Genomic DNA, 18,172 nt, shown 5'->3' with positions numbered 1-18,172 from the left:
TAAGCATTCCAGTCCCACTGCTCTTCATTTATTGCTGTGCTTACAGCTGGACTTCATTCTCCTCTTTAACGAAACAACCGCTTGCTTACAGAAGTCTTTTGGAATAAGCGTGTTCTGTGCATGCAGAGTTAAAAATGTAAATACACACAGCTCCACAGTAAAGAATATAGGAAGTGCAAACAACGAAAGGGAAGGATGGATGCATTATATACAAACCTCTCTTCTCTTGCTTGTCTTAGTTCTTCTCTTTTGTCTAAATAATCTCGGCTAAAAAGAGAATTGCAGTAAATTGCAGAGGAAACCAGAACAATAAGGTAAGTAACAGAAGTATAAGTGCAGTAGGAGTAACTGAGAGCAGTACAAACAAGCTGATCAGAGACAACGAAGGCTGTTGCCGACAAAAATTAGTTTGGTTTCGTAAAAAAGGCAGGAAAGTGCGTGTGTACGCTTACCCATGCATACACCACAGGTACGCGTACATCAAATACGTAGTTCGAAAGGTCATTACAAGTAATTACAAGAAACACCCAAAAAGTGAAGAACTTGAAGCACATTTTGAAACCTGGTGTCTGAAATTAGATACAATGAACCGGACTCATCCATAATGAGCAGGCAAATTATTGGCCATTAAATCATTCCTCATTTGCTCCACGTAGAACGCCCCGAAGCAGTGACTGCGGCACCTGGCAGGCTAGATGAGGGCAGGGAGCATACCCCATCAGCCCTTTTTCTAATATACCTTTCCTCAGCGTGTTTTAGTTGCCATGGCTGGAAATGGGACAGCGGACTGGCATTACCGAGTAGGACAACTCTTTGTTCTTACAAGGCGCGTGCAGGATCATCAGACAGGGAACAACCTTTCACTGCTTTATTTTTCACCCTCAGTTTTAGATACAAACCCTTCCCGGTCTCTGCTGCCCCTCCCGCAGCTCCTCAAGTAACTCTCACATTTAGCTTTTGCCAAGTCAACTCTGCCAGATGCCCGAGCGCTGTGATTTCAGGCAGGGCTGTCACATCCACAAATGTGGATGCAAATTTAACTCGGAGCACAGCAGAACCCAGTGAATGTCCAGCCTGCCTCAATGTCGCAGCAAGATAGTTCCTTACAATACATTTTTAATATGTTGTTGAATCTGGTGGACAAAACTTTCATCTTATGTGTTAGATTCTTCCACGTCATAACCTGTGACTACCAGAAAGATTTTCAGAACTACTCCATTTATGAATAAACCACTATTTTTTCTCTTTATATTATGTCATCAAATGAATTACTGGTAACCTACTACGCCAATAGCTATCAAATATCTACTTGCAAGTGCTCTTCAAAAGTCCATTAACAGGGAACACACATTACTGGTTCAGGCTATCTCCACATCCTTTGAATCCCTGAACTGGTTATACTTTTATCATATTTTCAGAGTATTCTTTGGAATTACAATAGCTATGGGAATAACTCCAAGGGAAAAAAAAATCTAGGGATTTTTCAGCAGGCAAATTTTAACATTTCTCATTCCCCTCTAACAACTTTCACCCTTCCCTACAGCTGAAGAATAACCCTTGTATTTTAGGACATATTGTTCTATATACGCAACGGGTACAACAGTCCTTCTACTGAGAAAAGTGTTCATTATCTAAAGCATTCCTTTTGCTAGCAATAGCTTATGAAGCTTTTTAACACCTCTCCTAAAACCAAGCTCTTTCACAACTGGTGATGCTCTCCTTTAAATTATCCTCGATTTGTCAATAATGGTGCCAGAACCTAGTGCAATGTTCTCGAGGCAGAGTTGGAAAGAATGAGATAACAAATGAGTCATGATGGTAAATCCAGTACTGCTCACGAGTTTAAAGGCTGTGAATTGCAAGTGCTATTTTTAATCAAAAATACATCTTCAGAGACTGGGTTTCTAGCCAGACTGATGATATGATAATGTAATCCCAAGAACTCTTATGAAACTGTCCATGACTGTTTGCTGTGGCTTTGTCCTCCTCCTGCCAGACTGTTTAATCAACTGTGGGATGTTGTCTGTCTGCAAAGTTTGGTGGCTTTGGAGACCCTCTGCTCAAACACAAGTTATAACTTTTGGGTGACCAGGGAACTCAAATCTAGAATTCGAAAACACTGGGCATTGAAAAATTGTCATCTTAAATTTGCAACACAGTCATGACGTTTAGTTAACTAGTATCTGACTCTGAGCAATGGGATGAAGATGAATATTTAAAAAAATTTGTTTTTCTGACTTTAAGGAAGCTCTTTTAGTGACAGAACAACTACTGCAGCCAACCTCTAGTGAAATGTGCAGATCTGTTATTCAAACAGGTCAAGCTGCCAAATGTCCTGGTGGCTTTTTTGGTCTGGGAGTTTCCTTTCTGAAAGATCATGTTGGCTGTCCATGGCAGCCTGCTGCAGCCTGATGATACCACTTAGAGGGAGAGTTTTTGGAAGAGGCTTGAAGACTGAGACCTGATTGTTTCTGTTTCAGGAGAACTTGGGCAGCTGTTGGCTGCCAAAGATCCTATTATGGTGCTCTTCCACCTTCCCTCCACCTCTCATTTTCTTCTAAACTAGCTATCTTCTGGAGCCAGGAGAGTATCTCCTCCAACCAACCAACCAACCACTACTAAGTTACTCCTCTTTCCAAAATCACTGTGACACAGGCCATTTCCACTTCTTACTAAAGAGATGATTACAGTGAAAACAATCCTGCATACTAATAAACAAGCTCACAGGAAGCCCAGTGCCATCTTTTCCATAAATATCAACTCTAAGGCTATTTATCCTACCATTCTTAAGATTACTACATTATGTCTTCTAACTACTAAACATATGGTTACTTTTCACTCCTGTTTATGAGGAAACAAATTGGTTTCTTAGCGTACACTCTCCAGACAGTAGGCAAACCACTTCAGGTATAGGCACCTTATCTATCCTAAGCCCACTGCAGTCTTTGCTAATGCCTGTGCCGGGATTTCCAGGCATGGATTTAACAGAGGGGAGAGGACTTGCCTCTTACTATTCGCAGGCAGCACAGCCTGGGATCCCAGCGCACACCGCATGGTCTCAGATGTGAAAATGGAGAGGTCTGTATTCAGCTGGGGCCTTTGGCCCCGGTTTGAGCAATAACTTTGATAATTATTTTCTGTCAGTTGCCGTTTCCAGGAGGAAGACACGCATGTTCAGAAAAGCAGGAAAAAGTGCAGTTTAAAAACACTACCACTTTTACTTTGCAGAACATAAAAGCAAAAAGATATCTCATTGCTGTCCCTTCCTCCCATCGTTTCATCCTCAAACCCTATGCCTCACTGAGATTATACTTTGAGAAGGAGTACATTAGCTAATAAAACCTGGCCTCTGCAGATATCCAGTCAGTATAACTGGCAAATACATAGCTATCTGAAAAAAATTGCTGGTTTATTAAATGCCAAAATTCATCTCGATGTGTTTAATAGATCAGTCCTCAAGATACTTAAGAGCAAGAAAGGTACCTAACGAGACACACGAACTCTCCATCAATTCAACTATTCTGCAACTCAATGTCTCAATGATTTACAGACCCATCACGCATTAAAGCAACAGACTGAAAGCAAAATTGGCTCCTACTTGAATTTGTTTCTTTCTTCACGTTCTATCCTTTGCAACCTTTCTTCTCTCTCCTGACGTCGTCTTTCTCTTTCTGCTGCCAAGGACTCCTGGTGCTGCCGAAAAGATGATGTAAGGAGACCACCCAAAGCTGGCCTGCAGAGAAGGAAGATCAGATTTCTCAGTGTCACTTTTATTGATTATACTGGCAAAAAATAAGGAGCAATCATCCAGCAAGTAACATAATCCCAACCAGCAGAATGACATGGCAATATTTATGTATGGATGCTTCAAAGCACTGGCTAAGTATCTTCTTGCTAAATTGATTTTAGATACTGTGATGAGTTTAAGAACGACAGACAGGGTAGGCTTCTTAAATTGCCAAATTTCTGAAGCACAAATAAAGTACGTGTAAGAATTCTTCAGTCTGTTTCAACTGCAATATTGTCTAAATATTTTATTTTTTTTTACTGTATAATCCCGTTGACTGAAAAGCTGAATCCTGTGCTGAATTTTTGAAATTTTAAAGAAAAAAAAAAGCTGGAATATTTTTTCAGCATTTCCAAACATGTTATGCAATGATGTTAAGAACAGATGTGTCACAAACACCTGAGAAACCTGTATACAGAAAAACAAAAGTAAAAGAAGATGTAAGAACTGCCTTTCAGAATTTGAATGCTCTCTCAAGTAGGGGCGTATTTTTCCTTTATACATTAACAAATTCTGTTATCATGATTTCCTCGCTGCACGTGCTGCAAGAGCAAAACGAATCACATATGTGAACATCAATAAAATACACAGGGACAGCACAGCTAGTTATAATAATCACTAAGTGGCATCAAAATTGCTATTAAAAAAATCAGAGGAAATGGGGCTGAAGGTGAACAGATCACCCATTTTCCTCTCCTTGCCCAGGGCAGGATTTAGTCTTCTTAAACCATTCTTGAAAACTGTGTGTCTGACCTGCCTTAAAAATCCTTAATGATGGATGTACCACACCCATCTATTTCAGTGCTTAATTATGTCTGCCAGCAAGAAAGGCTTCTCTGCCATCTAGCTTAAATTGCCCTTTTTTTTTTTTTTGCCATTTAGACCAATTTGTTCCTGTTCTGTCCACAGTGAACAAAAAGAACAGTTTGCTACCACCTGCTTCATGGCTAAGCAAGAATTAGTCCGAAAGGGGACTTTGCAGTCCTCTGACCATAACTATGAACTGGATGCTGCACGGTAGGTTACTATAATGAAGGAGGCTCAATGTCACCACAAGCTATGTGTATCAAACTTCCAGCTGTTGTTCAGGAGGCTGTTAAGACGCACGAGATAAGGCGGTAAATGCCCACCCAAAACCGTAGGACTTTTTCATCACAAATGGCAGCCTCTATAGTAATGACTTCTCAAACATAGAAGTGATCTTTTCTTTGAGATGCAATAGCTTCAAGTAGCAAATACACTTTAAAAGCTACATCTATATACACTTATAGTTTGGTTTCGACACAGATTTTTAATTTTTTTCACTGCAAATACTACTTTGGCTAGGAGAGTGGTTCCTCTCGCACATCTTTCCCCCCAGACGGTGGTACTGGTACCACCAACCTCTCACATGGCAACAGAGCGACCTCCGAGTAAAACACGTCTGTCTTTCTGTCTGTTAGACAGGACAAATCTGTATTGTCCAGGGTAGCTTTATACAGATGTAAATGTACCCACACTGATTGAATTAAGACTGATAAAATCAAACAGACATAACTCATGTAGAGCGGTTTCTGTGCATTGTTGTAACATGAGTTTTGCAATGAAAGGATTAATGAAAGAAAGAGACACTGCCTTTTCTGAAAAGAAGCTAAACCCCATCTAAAAGAAGGTTCTTAAACCAGCAATGCAAACCCGAATAAATTTCCATTATTTTTAAGAACTCAGACCCTTTCCCTTGTTTATTTACATGCCTATGGCTCCACAATGTAGGCATTTAGTGTAGTGGCACCAGTTCACCAGTGAAAATAGGTGCAGGAGAAGACAAACATTAATGCAAACCTATCTTTCCCGAGTGTCTATGTCTGTGCAAGCAGGAATGCCACAAAACATAGCCATTTCAGCCCCACTGGCAGCAGGGCAGTATGAATATAATTTCAATAATTTCAATAAATTGAATTTCAATATGTCACATCCCACCCGCATAAACATTACATAAGATGGTATAAAACTTGATATTCCGTAAGCTGCCCTGCTGGCACTCCTCCAGAGCTACAGTATCAATGCTGGATCACACTCAAACCCATAAAAATCTCTAATATGCCTCAGCCCTAAGAAAAGGGGAGGAAAAAAATTCCTCAAACCTTGAACATATTTTAAATTTATTTTAACTTTTGACCTTTTAGTGCATGTTGCAAGGGAAAGCTCTCAGCAGAAACAGTAGCACACTGTACTAAGATTCAAAAGCTAGAGCTCCATCGCTGTGGTAGCATGAAAAACCATGGCAATAAGGTTGGATATATCATCAGAAATTGCTCTCAGAAGGGGAAAACTGGACCAGTGTCTCCACATGAAGACATCTGGAAACAAACTGGAAGAGATGGCAAAAAGAGGGTCCCTATCAAGTCTGTGCTGTGTATTTAGCTTGCTATCCCATCCCGTCCTACCCCATCCAGCTACCCTGAAGTCTGCAAACTCCATTTGGAGTCAAAGGAAGTTATGACTTAATAAAACCCAAAGGAAAATTAAGGGGAAGGATGGGGTGATGCTGAGAGACCAAAAGAGTGACTGTAGGTCTGCACAGCATCTCGCAAGTTGGAAACCTTCAGCTCTGACTAAGCTCTCTGGGGCTCCACAGTAAATACACATCCTTATCCCGGGGATTACGGGGGAATCACATGGAGATGTGCAGCTTAGTCTTGCAGACGGGATTCTAACCTGACCCTGGTAGTAAAATGTCTCCACATGCCAAAACACCTTGTTTGGAGGTTTGATCTAGCACAGCTTGGCTAGCGTTGCTCACTCGGCTAAAATTTGCAGATGTGTGACCAGCAGCCTCCCAATCTCAGTAAAAGATCCACAGCCATATAGCCAGAAAAAAAGCCAGTGTCTAAGAAACTGAAAATGAATATCCGTGTGCCATATTAGTTTGCCACCTCTTGGAAACTAATCAAATCAATAATACTAGCCAAAACTTGGTATTTCCCACCAGTTATTTTATGAGTCCATACTTCAACTGAGTTACAAGCTACAGTATAGTGTGCACACACATACCTGATTCAATTAATTTGTCCCAAACACAGTCAGTTCTGGACTACCATATTGCATACAACAGTTTATTGCATGAAATGGTCAAAACTAACAGTCAAAGCTGCGAGAAGGTTCTGTTGAAACAGGTCGTAATTAAACAGACAGGAATATGGCCAGCTGACTCCTTGCGTGGCACTGACTTCTTAAAACACAAATAGTCAGGTTTGGGATTTTCAGTCACATTTAGAAAAGGACAGGCAAAGAAATAGCACTGATACCGCTGAGTTAGTGCTCGCTTAGAGGTTAGACCCTGCAGTGTCCAGCTCACTTGACCGGACACATCTCCCCTCGGTGAAGACCACAGCTCACTCCAAACACGGAGACCATTTGCCTTACGAAACCTCATTAACTCACAGCTTCACTGTTGCTATCAAACACTGTAACTCAGCTGGTATTTGGGTGCATCAATCCTCTTTTTAATACGAACTGCAACTGTAAACGAGCAGATTTTAGTATCTAGTAAACTCTCCTTAATTTTGTACGTGTGCATAAACTAAACCTGGAGGAAACAGGTGCTACTTTCAGGGTGTGCAAACCTGTAAAACAGCCAGAACGAAAAGCAAGCGGTAAGAGGTATTCCTCAAATATTCTAAACAATTTGAAAAGGGATTTGTCTATCTTTGGTTTGTCTGCAAAACTTGTTTCTTTGTCTCTGTATTCCCCGGTAATAACGCTTAAAGTAAACGTTCCCTTTTGCTGAACTCATACTTGAATTGCAAAAGGCAGCAGGACGGGCCAAATCTGCCGGCGGGAAGGCTGGGGCTGAGCCTTCAGGTAATTCTGGTGCTTTGATGCTGTATAAAGGGTGACAGTACCCTTAGGCCTCAGGAATATTGAAGTCTTACTGCCGTAGGCTGCATTTTAAAAATGGGTAAGCAAGGAAAAGGCTAAAAAATATTCTGGCATTGAATCAAAGGCGGTAAGAGATTTTAACAGAAAAGAGTATGTGAACACTCACCAAAAGCATAACAGAGTGATCACTCAAAAAACAGCGTTATAGCTAATATATGCCAGCATTTTAATGTTGGTATCATATGCTACCAGCTGGTAATGTCAACCATTTTTTCAATTCCGCAAATACAACCCAGAAGGATGCTTACGCTGACTACTATTTTTAGTCTTGTAGAGAACACAAGGCTATTAAGAATGGATTGTTAATATAAAAACATTAAGAAAACCTTGCTTCTGCCTGCTGTTAAAACCAGCAAAAGCTAAACAAGCTATGCTATTACAGTCTCATTCCAGAAAGAAAACACACAGCAAGAATACGTCTAAGTCTGGGGATTTGTGAATACAGCTCCACACCGCAGCATTAGAACCTGGGACCAAGAGGTCATTAGTTACTTATCTGGTTGCAAGAAGATACGAAAGAGCAAAGAACAGGAAAAAAAAAAAAAAGAAGGAAAAAGAAGGCAACAAAAATATACACAGGGCAAAGGGTACAAAGCCAAAACATTGACTGTAGGCCAAAACTATTCTGAATATAAATTCAGCTAACCTGACCTACTGCATTTAACACAGCAGCAAATTAGTAATCATTATGAAAAGCACAAGCTCAGGGAGACACAAGATATCTCACCCTTTTTTGCAAGTACTTCCAATTTTCCGACAATACTCCATCACAGACTATACACTGTGAAGGGGAATATGTGACCTGAATTACTCTAACCTTGTTGAAAATTGAAGAAAATATTTCTGTCTTACTCTAAGCCACTTTGTTATAGAAAAATCGCAATTACTAACTTCAAATGTTCTTCATTCACGTTAATTCTGAAATACTCTTCTTTTGTGGCTGCGTTTTCCTCTATTAGTTGGATTTTTTTAAATTTGCTAAATGGAAATGGATATCTATAGCAAGAATACAAAGTACAAATGGGTATTCTTAGGAGCTAAAAAAAAATTAACAGATGACTTATGAGAGGAAATCCCTTTAGGTCATAAGGTTAATATTCAGGATTTTCTTTAATAGAACAAGGGTCAGAATCATTAGTAACCTTAATAAGGAAGCACTAGTTACCCATTTTTCCAAAGCGCTCCTGCTCCAGCAGTCATGGGAACGCTACAGAGAGGGAACAACAGTCGGCAGCTCCTACTCAGGCCTTAAGTAACTCGAAATGTCTCTTGGCTTTAACAAAATAAATCCGCTTTCCAGCTTAGAAAGAGACAAAAGAGGAGGCAAAGCTGCCAAGAGCCATATTGCTTTTCACAGTTAAAGAAACTCTCCGTGTGTTATGTCTCCCTGCATGACACGGCAAATTCAAAAGCATGTTGATATAAGATTTTGCAAACAGACTAAACATTACTTGTGGAATCTTTACAAAACTTCCCTCAAAAATAAACACAAAATTGAGAGATAAAACTACGGACTAATGCTTCCTTCGAGAAAGAAACTTGAGAATGACAAAGAGGAGAACTGATTAACGTTAGGCTTTTAACTGGCCTGAGGGGCTACACAAAATAAAGCTACAGCGGGGCAGAGCTGCGCGCAGCCAGGGCAGCGCACCAGGACTTTCTACACACGCGCTCTTCTCGCAGCCTGCCGCCTACAGGTTTTACGCTGGGTTTCTTTCTCCAACCCGTGGCTCCTCATCCTTGTGAGAATCCCAAATTCAGGCTGAGGTACACGTCCCCGGAGCATCAGCACCGCGCACTGCGTCTTCAGCCAGCAACACGTTGCAGTCCGAAACCGTAACCCAGCTCACACTTTCTGTTTAAACACACGCCCTACGACGAAGCCTACAAAGCTGCAATCAAGAATACTGCTTACACAGTAGTTCGACAAGCAGCTAAGCCAGTATAAGCCGCCGCCGCTTCCCAAATTGTAAATCATCAAGTAATTCCTAAGGTCGCTTTTCCTCTTAAAATCTCAGCAATAAAGTTGAGGCTTTTGCCCTGGACCACTATTATCAACTACCAAGCTATCCTTTCCTCATTATGTTATTCAGAGTGAAGGATGTGCTTGGCATTTACCACAAGAAAAAATAGCCACGGTCTCTGGTCTGACAAGCCCTAAAGTACGTATTAAGACACACAGAAGATGGTAGAAGCAGAAAGCATAGAAAGCCAAGGGAATAGGAGCTGTTCTTGGGAGAGCAGCAGCTTTGCAGGCTGTACAGTGGGTTTTGTTTCACAGGTTTCTTGTTTTCCCTTAGTGCTTAACAGCTGGAAGAAGGTAACTCCAGAGTGCAGAGTAGCGATAGGTGGCTAATAAAAAAAAAAAAGAAAGAAAAGAAAAAAAGAGAACCTGCCAAGAAGCTTCATCCAGCAGCATCTCCCTGGTGGTGCCAATTACAGGGATCTTTAGTTTTAGTAGGAAGTCTAACTGAATAGCTGTTTAACATTCTCAAGCAGGGTTTTTTTGTTTGTCTGTTTTGCTTTTAAGAGACACAAATTTCAAAAAAGCAGCAGATTGCCAGAAAATCACTGTTTCAGGCACCTGGAGAGGGAATAAAACTCAAAAGAAGAGTATTTGCAGACTTTCGCTGCACTTCATGTTTACGTTTCAGGTATGGTGTTTAAGGTGTCTTTAAAATCAGTGGAGAAAAAAATCACCTATAATCTAGTCATGCTAATCTCAGTGTCTGTGTGCACCTGTTAGAGAAATAAATGCTTGAAAGTCCATTTCCTTTAAAAGATATATAAGAACATGGAGATGAACGCTCAACATTCAAGGCCCTGCATCACAGGAGCGCAGGGTAACGTACTGCTGTAGAACCTAAAGCAAGGAAGACGGAAAACAGATTAAGGGATATGAAACATATTTCACCTTTCTTAAGCCTCTTTTCTAATGGTCTGGAAAATTGGAGAGTGCATCAAACAGGAATAATCTGCAAACACCATAGCAGGCCCTTACCAAGATCGGAGATTTGGAAGAACTTCAGAGGGAGCAGCCAGAGGTGGAGACTAAGTTCACAGTGACTGGCCAAGAGGATCCAGAAGGGGAGGTTTGCAGGCTGAACTTTCTGGCATTTGATTTCACAGATAGAGGCAAGAGAACGGGGACCACGAACTCTTGCTCCCTCGGCACACAGTGCCCTGAGAAGGCGGCTTTTTGAGCTAGGCTAACTGCACCACTGTTTGACTATCAAGCCCAGTGGGAACCACCTCCTGGCAAGTGCATGAGAAGAAACCTACCTTGGCAAACACACCAGCAGGATATTTTTCTGGCAATGGAATGAATTACAGTTGGTGCTGAATTCAGGAGCTCTTGCCTTAGAAGTTAGACTCCTTCACGATCTCCTCTAACTATGGCCATGACCGATAATGCGTACGCTTCACCACCAAAAACACACCACGAGGGGGTGCGAAGCTTTGCCAGTAATGAGTTTGCTGTCCAGCTACAGATTCCAGCCTGCAGCTTTCAATTAGAGTGACTGTCTTAGATTCAGAGTCTGAGAAGGCAGTCTTTGGCTAACCAGAAATATCCTAGGTGTGAGCTAAAGGCACGGAAATTTAGAAAAGTCTTACAACACCTTCTTCTCCCAGGCAAAGCAGCAACTCAGAGGTGCAGAAAAATGCTTTTCTCCCTGGTGTGCTCCACTCCAGCCATGTCTTGCTCTTCCCCTTTGATACCAAAATTTACGAGGTTAAAAAATTGAGACCAATAGTTTTTTTCTTCCTTTAGGAACTGAGGAGTGAGTTACTTGGTGATTTCAGTCGTGAAGAGTGGGAGCAGTACATTTATGGAGCAAGCAGCCTTTGGCAGTTGCAAACAGGAGGACTGGGTTATACTTCTTACGCATTAGGAGCAACTTGCACAAGCAGAGAGCTATGAGAGAACCCACATATCCTTTCTCCTCTCCCAATGAAGGGCTGAACAGAAAGTGCCCTGCAATTTGCCTTCCTTCAGCAGGATTCCCATGGCTGCAATATGCATTTCAGAAACATGGCTCTCCACAGGGGACCCAGAGAAATGAGAGAGAACAACAGTATTGCAACAAGTTGGCAAAAGGCTGCAGCTGAATTTAGAAACCGAGAAACAGTCAAGTAAGCCTTTTCCTCTGCTGTACAATCAGAAATATATGTGTTATGTGGATTTCAAAGAAGAAAATCCAGTTACTTTTGCACTGCTCTTTTGGACTCCCTACTGATCGTAGCCAAAGAGGTTTTTAAACGTATGAATGTCAAAATATCAACCACACTGCTTCTTTCCACCTAAGTTGTAGCTCTTGTTTACATAAGCAAAATGCAGCCAAGGGTTTGAAAGGCCTGTCAAGGTAACTGAATGCAGCGTGAATCATTTCACTGGGCACTGCTCTAAATGCTGCTTCTTCCTTCCTCCTCGTTCTCAAAGGTCAGATAAACAGTACTGGAAACTGCATCTGAAGCTCTTCCCTGCATGATAAAAGACAGGAATCTTTCTGTGGAGGCTTTGGATAACTGTAATCGTAAGCTGGAAGCAGAAAACTCACCTTGGAGCTAACCATAGATACGCATCTGCTTCTTATCAAGTGTCTTCCTCCCCCCAGCTGATCTTTTAACTTTTTTGTGTGTTTGAATCCGTGTAAATTTTTACCATCAGGAGGTAGGAAATAATGTTTACATAATCGAAGGCAAACACCATAGATGGAAGACTGCGAAAACTTCCACAATAAATACTTTCCACTTACTGATCAGTGCCGAGTGTTGCGTCATGCACTACACAGCCTACGCTCCAATGAGCAAATTCTACCCATCGATCTCTGCCCGGGCATTTCTGTGACCCACGTCTTTCAGGACAATGAAATAAAAGCAGGCTTCTGCCCTTCTTCATAGCAGTCACTGCATTAGAGCCTGCTCAACTATACATCTGCAATGGCAGCGCACTCAAAAAGAACAAGGCTTGATGCAAATTGGCATCTGAAGCTGTAAATTTAATTATTTTTCAAGAAATAACTGCATCTATTCTGCAGGCAACACGTAGCTGTGGTGTACACACATTTTTCACACTTCTTAGAGACCAATATAAGAAACCATCAGGCTCTAACATCCCTCAAATATAAAAATGCAGAAATCCTGATGAGTTCAACTACCATGAATAGCAAGCTGCAAATTTAAACAAGAGCAGAGAGATTTTTATCATGTGAAGTGGAAGGACAGAGATACTACTCCGAGCACTGTGTTCAGACACTTAAAACATGTAAGAGAGATCTAATAGTTGAAGGCAGAACACTCCAGTTTCACAGAGAAAAGCAGGATGAGGTGTAATGGCTGGAAGATGCTGCTAGACAAACTGGCCTCAAAATGTGAAATATTCTCCTAGCAGTGATGATAAATACTGGAATGTTTTCCAGTAGAAGTCATGCGCTGCCACTTGAAAACACATGAAGGTACAGGGGTCTTTCATTTAGCTTCTGTGAGACCCAGTACAGGTCACAACAGATGATTACGGAGCTCCCCTCTGGCTTGACTCTCCATGAATCTGTGAATTTTACAGCTTCATCCTGCGGGGCCAAGGCATTTTGGCTCCAAACCAGCACCGCACTTACGTGCACGCTGCAATGAAAGCTTGCTTTCTTTTTCTGGAGCAGGGCCAGCACGATCAACCTCTCGTGGGACGGGCCCAACGACCTTTAGCCATCTCGGTGTTTGACCACTTTGGGGTTTCTTTGCTGCAGTAGCAATCAGAAGTTTACAACAGCGGGGGCTTGGAAATCTAAAACTTCAAAAGCAGCGGGATACTTTTAATTCTTGTTTATCTTGCATCTATGTTGGTGAGGTAAAAGGAGATGAAAATGCCAGTTCAGAGTTTTTTATTATGGTTTCACTCGGCAATAATTTAATTCCGATCAGGAAAGACAAATTGAGGCAAGTTACTCTAGGAAGATGAGCAAATGAAAAACAATGCCTTTCTCCAAAGATAAACTTAATGAAATTACTCACTTGAAAAAAAGGATTAAATCAATACCTCATGGCTAGAAATACACGCATGCTAGAAGAACCTAACTTGAACCATTCCAAGTAGTAGACTGGAAAGGATGTGAGGCATTAGGTAGGTTGAAACATACATACATACACACAAACAAACATATATATATATATACACACACACACACATACATGTTTTTCTATACACATACAGAAATACTCAAAAAAATCAGTAATAAAAAGTAACTGGAATACAGACGAAGGATCCTGAAAAAGCCTTCCATTCAAAAAAAGGGTGGGAGATGATATTTATAAGAAGTAGAGGCCAGTCTGGCAACAAACAATCCAAAGCCCTCTTGGCATAATTGGAAATTATTTAATTAAATTATTTAATTAAACTAATTAAAAACTTCTACCTTTCCTCCTTCAACTCAGCATGACATTCTTTCAAGCTGTCATTTACTTTCAAGTTGCAACAGTCAGTTAATTTCTGGTGGTCCAAATCTCTTGCCAAGAAGAATTTCTTTCATGTATCCATAACATTTTCCTGTCTTTTTTCTTCCCCTAGTTCCTTACATAAATCAAAAGAGTATTTGGATTGTTCAAAATACTGCTCTTTCATTGCTAGTGTGGGCTTCCTCCCTGCCCCCCGCTTTTTTTTTAAAGTGAGCTGATAACTGGTAGGTTATTATGAGTTTGCTTTACTTACACCAAGAAACATTTTGCCCTTGATGAAATACAATGAGATGTACCATGTATTTCCAAGGAAGGACAAAATTATGGCCTAGGAAATTCTGAGCTAAGCACCCTTCCAAGATTTTATAGTTGATTTAAGATGATAAAAGTGAAAAGAGATCTGTCTGATTTTTTTTTTTTAAGTGGAAAGAAATAAAATGTGCTTTAATTCACCTTTTAATACTTAGAACGGCATATGTGTGAAGCAATTCTGTTTTATCCATTTAAGTAGAAGAAGCAGAAGTAATACAACGGTAATACAACCAGCCTTTAACACCAAGTCAGAGAAAGGCTTGAGAATGAGTGGGGAATAGAACATGTCTAGATTTCTGTCCATTTTCTTTCCAACTTTAGAAAATATCTGGCTAGAAGATATTTCCAGTGCCCATTCAGAACAGCTTACACTTATCTCCTTTATCCTGTCTATAAAGGAAATACTGTCAAAGCACTGATTAATTCACAAACCTGTCAGATTTGGTCTCCTGAGGCGGTGAGAGAGTTGTCCCGTAACGAGAAGTGGGTGTTGTAGGGGCACTCACACCAGAGTAAGGTCGCGGAGAAGAGTAAGAGCTGCCGCCATAGCTATTGTATCTGAAGAAATGGGAAGGAAAGCAGGAGAAAGGGAGAGACAGACAGAATCCGTCAGCAAGCAGGCATGCAACAGTAAATCCTTTCATTTAGGGGGTGGCGGTGATCCCATACCCCTGAACTTCTCAAACATCCACCTTCTGAAAATACTGCTCTAATCCCAGCTTCAAAATATGCAACCTATCATCTCATTTTGGTATTAACGGTGTCACAGACATACTTGATTCAAATAGTGAGCTATTGGTATGGAAAACGAGAGATTAGAATGGTCCTCCAAAGCGACAACTCAGAGCAGGAATACTTAAATCACTGCTCAGTTATTCAAAATTATTAGCTGTTTTGGGAGCCGATACCCAGCTGTTAGAAAAGGGATCAAAACAGTCCAAGTCAGCAGTATTCATATCTAGTGAAATTAAGGAAAACAGCAGCGTTCCCAAGACATGATCTGAACATGGACATCCATGATTTCCGAATGTTTGCGTTATCAATGGAAAGCATCCACCTTCTTTTCAATTAAAGCAGGCAGTATTTTCTCTCCCCCCCAACATAAGTCATAGCTTATGTGCCATTTCTTAAAATGTCTGTAAAAAATCATCACCATGGTTAAAAAGACATGTCTCCGGAAGCATGGCTTTAGAAGTTTCTATTGGCCATTCCCTCCATTAAAAAAAACAACCCCAAACCTGCTTGACTTCAATGTGAGCTTGCTGATCAAAGAGAAATTGTTGAATGGCAACCTCCCCAGAGTCCCCTGTATCAATGTTTTCATCCTGGCTCCCGTACCGAATAGAAAAGCCACTCGTGTTGCTTTGCTATGCCTTTTAACCATTGTACTTAACATGTCAAGGAGAAATTCCTGATTTGGGAAAATGTTAACATTTCTGTTCACAGACGATACTGTTTTCCCACGTGGAAAGCATATGATGCTCTGCAGGTGAGTACTCCGCAAGGCCAACTCATCCAAATGAAAAAATTCACGCCAGGAAAAAGGGCAACATCATTTTCCTTATTATAATTTTTAAGATATAATATACCCTCCTTCACCATATCTTTTCTCTGCTGCTTCTTCTACCACACAGATCAGCACTCAGTAATTTCACTCAGCAATTTTATTTGAAAAGGCTGGTTGGTTTCCTTCAGCTCCATTTAGCACACTCATCTAGCCGTGCAAAATTTCATTCAAAGTTTCAAGCTTCATTCCTTAGGGTACAAAACAGCATTGCTGCCTGCCAAGGCCCGTATTAAGATCAGAATAGATTTTAGTTAGGGGTTTTTATAATGGAAGGGATCATGCTTTAGAGAACATGCCCCCTTTGGCAACAATTCCAGGTTTATGTTTTAGAAAACATGCCATCACCACGACCATCTATTTTTGAGACGCTATGCTGACTACCCAGGAACAGGGGAGTAATTTTGGAAAAAAACGCTAACGTGCACGTTTCTGAGCTACAAAAGGAATTTTGCAGGAAATAATTGCCTTCGTGGCATTCCTGCCCTAGAAGAAAACTAAGTAGAAACCGGAGACAGTGGCCCGGTGGAGGGCTGCGTAGCTGGACAGTGTGGGACTTCCCTGGTAGCACAGACCTGGCTTGGGTCTTCTCTTGGGCAGGCTCAGCTCACAAAATGTTCTACCTCTGCTCGTACTGAGTGAGAGATGAGAAAACTTCTTGTCCCGAAAACAACTGGGAGCTCATTCAGTACATTCCTGACACTAACAGAAACCTCCCTTTCCATTTCAGTCAACTGAAAGAAGACCTTCTTATCAACCATTACACTCGCTTTTCTTCTCCTCCGCCCCATGAAAAAGCTGGGACGGTGCAGAATCCTTTTTCAGACCAAGGAATTTCAATTACTCCAAAGATAACCCTAATGAAAATGGAGAGAACATACCTTCTATGGACTGAGACCTACAAGCATTAACAAAATCAAATTCAGAGGGACTGGCCTGGACACGGCATCCCTACGTATCAAATTTAGAAGGAGACAGAGATGCTGGAAGAGCAGCAAGGCAAAACCAGCACACCAGGGCAAGTCTGTATCCTGTACACAATATTTATCTTTCTAATCTTCCGCTGGTAGTGGCTAGTCCTTCCATTTTCCCTTCTTGTCTCATATACTAATGCAGATGCAACAGCCTTGTCCCAGAAGCCTTCACTCTGAAGAAACCCTGTTTACCTCTTTTATGAACACATTACTACCCAAATCGTGCAAGCTTTGCCCTCCTTTTTCTCCAAATAAACCCATCACAATCCTCCCCCCACACCATGCCCTTGATCCTATGTGGTAACTAGAAGCACAAGGATGGTCAGAGGAAAATAAATCACTGCAGAAATACTAAATATTCCAGGAACGGGTATCTACTCTCTAAGAAGTATAACTAACAGCCGCAGCAATGAGAAAGCAATAAATGAGTGTGAGAGGCCTCAGGGAAAATTGCACCTATGCAGGAAAATGTAAATTTATAGGAATCCTAGTGTTCAAGCTGCAGGTAAGGAAAGATATGTGAACTAAGTCCCTTGTCAACAGCTACTTGGATTTACAGTCTTTTCAGCGAAATGAAAAAGTGACAAAAACCACCCACCTATTAGAAGAGAAAGATCGAAAATTAAAAGGATCAAAGGAATCAAAATATTTGTTCACATGCAGAAATTCAGAAGGACTGCTGGAAAAAGGAAGAAATAAATACACTCACAATATACGTGTACATTTTCAGCACCTAATTCAAAGAACACTGACCGCTGGGAGAGACAGCTAAAAGTCATCAAACTCTTTTCAAGGTGATTCTCTAACATTGTTTTTAGTGCCACGTATTGCTAATCTGTTTTACTTGAAAACAGATTGAAATGAAACAATTTCTTTTTGTTTTTAAATGTGTGGGATGGAGATATTAAAAATAAAAAATAAAAACTAAGAGAAATACATGAGGAGCAATTGAACTGAGCAGATGTTGCGGAGGGGAAACTGCCTATTCTGAGCGCTATATTCTCTTTACAGGGTTTAATCTACTTCTCTTATTACAAGCACGAGTTGAAATTGCAAATGACAGGGATGTGCACTGTAATCTAACAACAAATTTGGGATTTGGCAGTTCAGTCTGAAGCCAGGATTTCACCCCTGAATTCCAAGTGCTGATCTGATCTCTCTTGG

The 18,172-nt window shown here is 41.0% G+C and overlaps 1 protein-coding gene across 10 annotated transcripts in view; it reads right to left on the bottom strand.

The window, feature by feature from the left end:
* Positions 1-18,172, bottom strand: part of FHOD3 (formin homology 2 domain containing 3) — a 393,264-nt gene that overhangs the window by 81,657 nt on the left and 293,435 nt on the right. For 6 of the 10 annotated variants that reach the window (XM_069778696.1, XM_069778703.1, XM_069778704.1 and 3 more), the window contains 3 exons: positions 14,903-15,028; positions 3,599-3,733; positions 217-267 (listed from right to left, as the gene is read on the bottom strand). In XM_069778696.1, the coding sequence (XP_069634797.1) occupies positions 217-267; positions 3,599-3,733; positions 14,903-15,028 (312 nt within the window). Of the gene's footprint in view, positions 1-216; positions 268-3,598; positions 3,734-14,902; positions 15,029-17,606; positions 17,688-18,172 lie in introns of all 10 variants that reach the window. The other 4 variants (XM_069778694.1, XM_069778695.1, XM_069778698.1 and 1 more) reach the window with 2 other exon arrangements.

The sequence above is a fragment of the Haliaeetus albicilla genome, chromosome 3, assembly GCF_947461875.1.
Source record: "Haliaeetus albicilla chromosome 3, bHalAlb1.1, whole genome shotgun sequence".
In the NCBI taxonomy this organism is placed as follows: Eukaryota; Metazoa; Chordata; class Aves; order Accipitriformes; family Accipitridae; genus Haliaeetus; species Haliaeetus albicilla.
This window is presented reverse-complemented; position numbering and strand designations above follow the sequence as displayed.